The 9756-nt window shown below is 35.3% G+C and overlaps 2 protein-coding genes across 4 annotated transcripts; both read left to right on the top strand.

Annotated features, from left to right (window-relative positions):
* Positions 612-3751, top strand: LOC109947528. Its single transcript, XM_020557939.1, has 4 exons — positions 612-1196; positions 2963-3058; positions 3288-3371; positions 3465-3751. The coding sequence occupies exons 1-4, from the start codon at positions 1116-1118 to the stop codon at positions 3627-3629; spliced, it is 426 nt and encodes a 141-aa protein (XP_020413528.1). The 5' UTR covers positions 612-1115; the 3' UTR covers positions 3630-3751.
* On the top strand, positions 5396-8748 carry LOC109947040. 3 transcript variants are annotated; one of them, XM_020556395.1, is made up of 7 exons: positions 5396-5492; positions 6712-6823; positions 6972-7241; positions 7568-7663; positions 7862-7957; positions 8189-8278; positions 8367-8748. In XM_020556395.1, exons 3-7 carry the CDS (start codon positions 7158-7160, stop codon positions 8427-8429), a joined length of 429 nt encoding a protein of 142 aa, XP_020411984.1. In that variant the 5' UTR covers positions 5396-5492; positions 6712-6823; positions 6972-7157; the 3' UTR covers positions 8430-8748. The 3 variants fall into 3 exon arrangements, with proteins under 3 accessions (XP_020411984.1, XP_020411982.1, XP_020411983.1); XM_020556393.1 differs by having other exon boundaries at positions 6961-7241; XM_020556394.1 differs by having other exon boundaries at positions 6712-6889.

The raw sequence follows: 9756 nt of genomic DNA, 5'->3' as shown, positions 1-9756 counted from the left end.
ACAAATGTAGTAAGAGTAGCATTATTCACAAAAATACTCAACTTTTTTTTGAAGAGGGGTATTTTTACCACACATACAAGGAAACATTTTTACTCACCACTTTAACCTAAGGTGTACCTTCACCACCATTCTCAATATTTGACACGTGTCTAATAGGCATAACAATGATTAACTCTTTACTTTGTACTTATGAAACTATAGTTATGCCCATAAACACATGTCAAATATTGAGAAGATTGGTGAGGGTACACCTTCGGATAAATTGGTGAGCACAAATGCTCTCCACATACAAAACCAAGATGACATAAGAGTTCAAACATGAGATCTCTGTTTTGCAAGTTAAAGTAATTTTCCACTAAACTAAATGATTGACCCTTACAATTTTCCACTAGGCTAAACTCGATTGACCCTTGCAATTTTAAATGAAGATAATGAGACTCTTGGAATTTAAAAACAGGGGCCTTAAATGGCTAAAAAACACTTTTTTGTAACGGGATAGTATTATTTTACTATCTGACCAATAAGGTAATAACACGTGGAAAAGTTATCTCCACCGTCGTTGTGCTATTGGCGGGATGCTCATGTTGCATGAAAGTCTCTCTCGTCGTTTTACAGACCCACCCACAGCAATTCAAATCAGTAACGGCTTGTTTTCAAGATACCTCACACTCTCCACGCTCAGTCACCTGAAATGGCAATGAAATCCAAATGCCTCCTTTACACCCAAAACCGCCAATCTTCACTCCCACAGAAAATCCAGCTCAAAACCCACTTACCTTCTGTCCTCTCTTCCTCATGCAAATTCAAGAACCTACCAAATCAAGCAAAGCAAAAGCTAAATCCTGAGCTAATCCTTAGAAAAGATCAAGTTCCTTTTCAGCTCTTGCCTGTAACCGCTCTGTTTTGCAGTAGCAGAATGGAGACACGTGGCTTCAGACGCATCTTTTCCTTCTCCGGGCAGGCTCTTTTTAATCACCTAGTTCCTATTGCAGGCTTAGTGCTTGAAAGATTGTCCCAGAGAGAGTTTGAGTTTATTTGTATTTTGGGTCTCTGCAAGATTGAAGCTTGTGATTTTGTTTGTGTTTTGGGTCTCTGCAAGATTGAAGCTTGTGAACATGGCTGGTGAGAGCTCGAGCAATCTTCCCGCTGGTTGGGTTCAGGGAACTGAGAGAAAAGAGGATGGAACTAAGGTTAAGGTAATAAGAACTGTTAACCTGATTTAGATGTTGGAATTTTATCTAATTGAGTGCGAAGTTTGAATTCTCTGGTTTTGTTATGGAGTTTTCTGAATGCTAGTTTTATCATGAATGTTAGGGGTTTAAGTTCTCTTTTGCTGGCCATTAATTAGAATATTGCAGGATGTGACATGGGTTCTGTTTTTGTTTTTGGTCTTTCTTTTATGTATCAATTTTACAGGTCAAGTTTTTAAATTTCTTTTAACCTTATTTCTATGTGATTTTGGATTTAAATCGGGTACAGTTTTGTTTCTGTTTATGTTGATGTCCTCCTTTAACATGCAGCAATGCCAGAAAAAATATGTAGCTACTCAAATAACAATTTCATAACTCCTCTACTAGCACTTACATAAAATACTTAAAGAGATTATTAGGTACATGTGAAAAGCATACCTAAAACCAGTAAGAAACACCACAAACTACAAAGGCCAAAAGCAATAGTTAAGTTGATCATTGACATTGAGATGCTGTTAATACGATGCTATCAACTTTAATAGGTTGATCTTATGACCATCATTCTCTAACATTCATACAGAAGAAAAGTGCTTTAGAACTCAAATTTTAATAATGTAATTGCCAACTTTGGATAGTTAATTCTAATAACATCTCCAAAATGTTCACCAAAAAGGAATTTTTTTACATAAATGAAGCTTGCGTCTGGCCACAAACAACAAGAAGTTCATAGGTTGAAACTTATATGAAGAACATCAAAGCTGATGGTTCTACCCACAAAAAAGTTAAAAGTAAGGAAGCAAAGATTGGCAACCATCTAAGCAATGTGGAAGTTTAAAAATTCTCTTCATCTAAATGTCACGTAGGTGAGGAAGATGGAAACTTGTTGAAACGAAAATTTTGTATTATTATGATTGCCTTTGAAAATGCTTCTCATTTATGTCAGTTTCAGTTACAAGTGTTGCCATGCCAGAAAGCCTGGTGGCACGCGTTATTTTTTTCTTTCATTTCTTTAAGAACAGCTATCAAAAGTCACGAGTTCAGTAGAAAAACCGCTATCAAATGAAGAAGATGGAAATTTGTTGACAAGAAAATTCTATATTTGCGTCTTGGTCTCTTTGTAGATTCCTCCAATTTATTTTAGTTTTAGTAATGCGTCTCATCATGCTGGAAAGCATGGTGGCACACATTAATTTTTTCTTTCATTTCCTCAAGAACTGCTTTCAAAAGTCACAAGACTGGTATAACAGCCACTAGAGGGTAGAAAGCTGACCCTGCCTGGTAAATAAGACGGAAAGTCATTAAAGAGATGAATCAGTTGCCTAATTACTTTCCCATTGAACTAATATTTTATTAACACTGCTACAGTAAGTAGATTCTATAATTTAGTAAGATCAGTGGAAGAACTACTTATAAAAGAATTGTGTCGTGCTATAATTCTTCGTTTCAAACCATTTAAAACTGCTGTCAACAGTGCAAGTCTTTAGAAAAACGAAAAACAGCATAACTGCCTCTTATTTTATAAGTTTTGAATCTTCAAGCATGGAACATGATATTCTATCTTTGCACTTAGCCTTAAGCTCTTGTAATGTTTGTATTTTCATACTTTTATGCTTGATTTTCCTAGTGCTACATGTTCTCAGAAATACAGGATGAATAAATAGAAGGAACAATTTGCCAAAAAATTTGTGATACTGAAAATATTTTTGCAAATCATGGTACTTTATCCACATAATTTCTTCAAACTAACAACTTTATTTAATGCGGTGTTGCAGTATTTTGTGCATTTGGGAACAGGAGTAGGAGTAAACTCAGTGGAAGATATGCTCCATTACAACAATAGCGAATCAGGGGAAAATAATCCCAAGCAGGGGATCAGATACTTTTTTATTTATTTATTATGTTTCTCTATACTTTTTTTTTTTTTTGACATGGGCCCTGGTTATTTGTAGATTTATCTTCTCCAATTCCCCTCCTATTACGGATTCATAACTCTGTTACTGCATTTACTTACAAAGTTTTACTCTTCTTTTTTCCTAGTAAAGTGTTGCTAATTCTGTTTTCCATTTTCTTTTCCTGTCCTTTTGTCTCAATTTCCAGACTGGAGGCCGCACCAAAGTCAGCCATCAATTCTGCAGTAGGTGCAAGGAAGTCGGCCACGATATCTTCCTTTGCCCCTTAGCGGTAATACCACAATGGGTACAGTCATTTCTATAGACCCCTACAAATTAAGTGTGCTTTTTCTTACCTTCTCCTTTTCCTTCTTGAAACATGCAGCAACAAGCGGCAATCACGAAACCTACTGCACGCAGCCTGAGTGGGCGTGTGACAGTGGCCAGAACAAGAAAGTCGCCACGCTGTAGTAAGTGTGGTAAAATAGGGCACAACTGTAGAAGTTGTCATCAACCTCCCAAATCCCCAGAGTCCCCCAAGCCTATGTAAAGAGTTTTTTTGTATTGTTAATGTTTCTGATAAATTTTGAACTTGTACTCTCAAATGAGTTTGTATTGCGCCTTTGAAAACCTTAAAGCTCATTGGAATTAGATTTCTACTTCCACACACCACGCACATGTCCACATTCATCTTATGCAACATCCAGTTTCTTCAACATGCCAACCCTTCTAAGACATGCAGCATGGTGAGTTGAGTTGATGCTTCTGAGAAAAACCCTGCCTTTTATAGGCAAAAAGGTACTTACGGTGCTGGATCGTGAAACATTTCTAGTAGGGAAAATGTCCCATAGCAACTTCAATATAAGTTCGAATCTTTTCATTTAATGGTGCAAAAAACCCAATTTGGAAGTCAATAATTGCATTATGCCTACTTTGTTTGCAACCTTCACACTCTATGTTTGGTAGCATAGAGAGATGGGAATGGTTGAAAGAGAGGGAGAGAAATTTGAAAGAAAAGATGCAGCTTCATGTTTCGCGCCAAAGACACGGTGTCGTTTTGTAGTTTTAATTATCTGGGAAAACGACTTCCACTAGTTAGTCAGGGAGGGGTTTGGTAATGGAGAAACGGTGGACGAGTCAACGGTTTCTAAATTTTAATGGCCAGAGAAAGGAAAATAAATTCTTAGTTATATTATTTACATGTCTGAGCCTAATCGAGTCCTTAATATTCCAAAAATAGATTTTAGCGTCCAAACCCTAAATCCAAGTCACAATGTGATTCAATAATATCAACTACTTGTTGGAGTTTGAATGAAATACATAAACTAGAATGCCATATTAGAAAAGAACAGAAAGTCTCTATTCCTTATAAGTGGGGTTCTTCCAACACGTGCTATTTGGAAGGTGGGTCTAGTGGAGTGGAACTTGATCCTCATCTTTTGATTGGGCTTGGATTATATATAATAATTAATATTTAATAATAAGGTCTTAGGTTAGTACGACATAATCGGACCTAACTTAGACATGTCTCAGCGAATTTTCCTGGTCAATAGTAAAACCTTAGGTCGAATTACGTGAGTATCCAAGCCTAATCGAGTCATAAGTGCCCCATAGTAGCTTCGTGGTTAGGGTTCGAAGCTTGAAAAAGGTTTGAGACTTCTATTTAGGGTTTAGAGGCTCAAATCCATTCTCGGAATACTAAAATAATTTTCTAATAATTGAAACTATTTTAAAAATATATTTAGAAATTATAAATAATTTTAAAGTCCACAAAATTATTTTAAGATAAGTAAATATAGTTCATTAGTATTTATTAAGTAATTTATGAAATTAATTAAAATACTTAAATACTAATTATTCATTAAATAAAGAATAATTAATATAATTAAATAAGGCTAAGATATTAATTAATTGCAAACATTAAACTAAAAAAACTAATTTTGTATAAAAAATAAAAAAAAAAGTCCACAAAATAATTTAAAATAATTAATTACTATTTATTAAGAAATTTATGAAATTAGTAAAATATTTAAATACTAATCATTCACTAAAGAAATAATAATTAAAACATAATTACAGATTACAATAATTAAAAAAAGCTAAGACGTTGCTTTTTGTTTTTGGTCGAAAAGATTTTACTTAATTACAAAAAAGAAAACCTTTTTGTGCAGTATAGCCGCGCGGCCATACGTTTAAAATATTCGAATACGTTTAAACAGTTAAATATTAATATATTTGAAGCGTATACGGCGTCGTTTCAGCGTTTTAAGTTTCTGAGAAAACGACTTCCACTGGCTACTCAGTCAGGGGTTTGGTTGCAGACAACTATGTCTTCAAACCGGCAACAGAGCGGAGCTATGGAGCTACCTCTTTTAAGCTCGGAGGACATGAAGATGAAGAGACCCCAAGCAAGGTACAACTGAAAGCTTTGCTTTATATATGAACAATTTTCAAATTTACGTACTTTTTTGTTGTTTGGTAATGGAGAAATGGTGCTGATGAAAGTTAGTAGTTGCTCCAAAAAAGAAATTGGGAAGGGTATTTCTCTCTGGCTTGATGTTTTTTTCTCAAAAAATATGTGCGTTCATTTATGGAAGTTTGATGGCATCTGAATTGATTTGTTTACTTCTGTTTGATTGCATGATTGTATATTTTGTTTTCAAGTTGGGTCTAGTTGTTACCATTCTGGGTAGGGTTGTATTGAAATTTAGGCTATTAACATCAGGTCTTTATTTTTTAATTCTTATATTCTTCATAATACTATATTTTCTTGTGTTGTTCAACTCATTGTTGTTTCTTGTGACAAGGAAATTTAGTTTGTGTATGTATGTTTTGGCAATTCAAAGAAATTCAGCTATTATGAAGTGATTATTTCTTTTTGGGCTGCTTTTATATATTATTGGGCTGTTAATAGTGATGTTATTCAGAACTTCATAAATGTTAAGGGGCTTTGAATCTCACTCAGTAGGATATTAGCCATCTTGAAAGCCGAGAGGTGTGAAGGTATGAATTTTGAGTGTATGTGTGTGTAATAATTGCTATAAATAAAAAAAATGTGTTTCGACATTGATGGATTCTGTTGTTTTTGTGTACCAGTTAGGCTACTCGTGTATAATAATTTTGTACTGGTTTAAAGTGTTTCCTTTTGTTTCTCTGCATGGAAGATAATCATTTAACTTCAGCGCATAGCTTTTAGATTCTAAAATCCAAGTGTGAAAAGGGCAAAAATGTGACATTTTCAAGATCATAACTGGAAATATTTATTGATTAACAACGGGGGATATAGGAAAATATAGTATGCAAACTTCAGATGCCCTGAACTAAATTTCATTCTAGGTACACATTCAGTCTACTATAGATAATACCTATCATGCTTGTGAATCATGATTACAATGGGGACATTGAGGATCTAATTATGATTTTTTATATTTTGCACCAAAAGAAAAAAAAGAATCAATATGAGCTCTGAAATGCTAAGTAGGTTTGTTTTTGGTAATACGTTCTCTCTTATCTGGCTTTCATCCTGGCTTGAGCGTTTTTACTGTCTTCTTGTGGATGGTGCGCTGTTTAGTTTGTCATTTCCAGTTGTTCTATTATATTCTTAAGGCAGAAGTAATTGTCTTTATTTTCAGTTACTTTTCGGCCCTCGTGAAAACACACTGAGAAGATGGGATCACGTGACTCAAGAGGCATTTCCGTTTCAAGGACTTTTCCTTAAACACCTCGTTCTTATCGGAAGTTTTGGTAATGCCTTCTCTGTTATCTGGCATTCATCCTATCTTGAGCGTTTTTACTGTCTTCTGGTGAATGGTGCGCTGTTTAGTTTGTCATTTCCAGTTCTATTATTTTATTAAGGCAAAAGTAATTGTCCTTATCTACAGTTACGTTTCAGCTCTCGTGAAAACACACTGAGAAGATGGGATTACATGACTCAGAGGCATATCCGTTTCAAGAACTTTTCCTTTAACGCCTCGTTCTTATCGGAAGTTTAGGGTTAAAAGGACCCTCATACAAGGAGAAAGTTGAGGGGAGAGATTCCTGAGAGCAACATTGAAGAAAGAGAACATCATTCTCAAATATGGTAGATAGGCACTCAGGATGCCCAATTCCTGATGGCCGGGAGTTGAAGAGTGAAATCCAAAAGGACGGATCTAAAACCTTGGTAACTAAACACCTGATTCCTGGCTCTCTTCTTTGAACAAAATTAGTTTATGTTTGGATGTTTGTTTCTGTTTTCTTTTCTCTTTGTGAAATTTAGGAGTTCTAGATCTGTTTGGTTGATTTTGATTTTGATTTTGAGATGGATATATGTAATTGTAGCTGTTTCTTGTTATTAGATTGGACAGATTCCAATCCATTTGCACCAATAGCTATACTTGGTGTCCCCCACTATTATAGATTGCTAACTCTTTCACTGCATTTACTTGTCATGGGATTTTATCCTCATAATAACTTCAAACTAAAAACTTATTTGATGTGTTGTTGCAGTATTATGTGAATTTGGGAACAGGAATACGAGTAAATTCAGTGGAAGATATGTTTTGTTACAAGAATAGCAAATCTGGGGAAAATAATCCCAAGCAGGTGACAGATACTTCTTTTTGTTTTTCTAATGTTTCTCTATAATTTGCATATGGAGGAGTCAATGATTGAGCTTAGAACTCCACGAACTGGTGCCCCTCCTATTATAGATTGCTAACTCGGTCACTGCCTTTACTTGTCATGGGACTTTATCTTCATAATTGCTTCAAACTAACAACTTTGTTTGATGCAATGTTGCAGAATTATGTGAATTTGGGAACAGGAATACGAGTAAACTCAGTGGAAGATATGTTTCGTTACAAGGATAGAGAATCTGGGGAAAATACTCCCAAGCAGGTGATCAGATACTTCTTTATGTTTTTATTATGTTTCCCTATACTTTGCATAACTATAATCATCAATTACATCGTCTGAGGAGTTGAGCTTAGAACTCCATGAACTGGCCCCTCCTATTATAGATTGCTAACTCTGTCACCACATTTGCTTACAAAATTTTACTCTTCCTTTCTCTAGTAAAGTTTTACTAATTCTGTTCTCCATTAACTTTTCCTGTCCCTTGTGTCTCAGTTTTCAGACTGGAGGCCGCACCAAAGTCGGCCATCAATTCTGCAGTCAGTGAAGGAAGTTGGCCACAATATCTTCCGTTGCCCCTTAGCGGTAATACCAAAATGGGTCATTTCTATAGACTACTACAAGTTATGTGTGCATTTTCTTACCTTCTCCTTTTCCTTCTTGAAACATGCAGCAACAAGCGGCAATAGTAAAACCTACTGCTGCTGGGCAACTCGCAATACTGCACGCAGTGTAGCACTGCCCAATTTCTTGTTTTAGGGCAGAGGATAGAAAGTATATTCGTACTATATGTTGGACTTAGTTATTCCCAAGGACAGTATCTTGAAGGTTTGAGTTGAGCCATCAGTTAGGACACTAGGTAACATTGAGGCAGTGATGTGTCCATGCCCTTCAGTAACTATGGGCCAGATGCGTATGCATTTGGTTAAAGGCATGTCATTTTCTCTAGCATACTACCTCTGTATATTAGGACTAAATGCTTTAAGGCTTCCTTCTCCTTTCTAGAATGAGAACTTACCTTTAAAGTGCAATGCAAAAGTTCTGCATGCATCTCATCCGGCAAATCTGAAAAATGAATGCAATCCTACATGGCACAAAAGTTATATATAAATCGAGCTTTTTAAGTAAATATTACTTTCCATATGTTCATTAAGAATTTGAAGAAATGAAAGCACGAACATAAAAAAAAAATTACAAAGCTACAGATATTATGTACTATTGTTACAATAATTGATCATTATTTTCAGCACTCGCGATTAAATAGTACATTACTTTGCAAAGCCTGCTCAAACAAATACGTATGATTATTTCATTTGTTTTCTAAATATAAAAGAAAAGAGACCCCAAAATACAGAATTTGTGTATATGCCGAGACTAACATGGTTTCCTCATTTACTTTCCTCCTCGGCTAATGAATCCATCTCTGTTTTCAAGTAAACCAAATCTCTCCTACTTGCTTTTGCAGCTTTAGTCAAATTCTCATAAGTTTTGTCAGTTATGGGGTATTCGGTAATACCTTCTTGTTCTTCTGGTTCGACTAAATCTCCATAATTCTTTAAAGAAATCATGTTGTTAGTAAAACTATACTGTTGTAGAATACTTTAGAGCTCTGCGTGGTACACTATTCATGGAAATACACGTTAGATCCACAAAGAATATACGATTATTGCCACAGTACTCCTGGTTGAAAAATATGATGTGCTCCCATTCACCGCACTTAGAATCACTAAGTCTCCCTTGAGGAAGATTGTATTGTTGAGTATCTATTTTGTAATTAAGCACCCACTCTTTTTTGTTATCATAATTATTTTTCAATCCCCATATCTTCATATATTTATCTTCTGAGGAAGAAAATTCCACTAGAGCCAAAGATCCTCTCAAATTAAGCAAGTGGAGAAAGTCCCAAAGATGCCGCTAAGGAAGCGGGACAAGGAGTCCAATAGAACTCCTCTTTCTTGAAGTCAAAAGAAAGTACGTTATCATCTTCAATAACCAACCAATGCGTGTCTCCATGTGCACATGTCGACTTGTAGGTTAGACAACTAGGAGGAATTGAGGATAAC

Source organism: Prunus persica, chromosome G2 (genome assembly GCF_000346465.2).
Source record: "Prunus persica cultivar Lovell chromosome G2, Prunus_persica_NCBIv2, whole genome shotgun sequence".
NCBI classification, from domain to species: Eukaryota; Viridiplantae; Streptophyta; class Magnoliopsida; order Rosales; family Rosaceae; genus Prunus; species Prunus persica.
The sequence above is the reverse complement of the archived record's forward strand: the minus strand, read 5'-3'. Positions and strand labels throughout refer to the sequence as shown.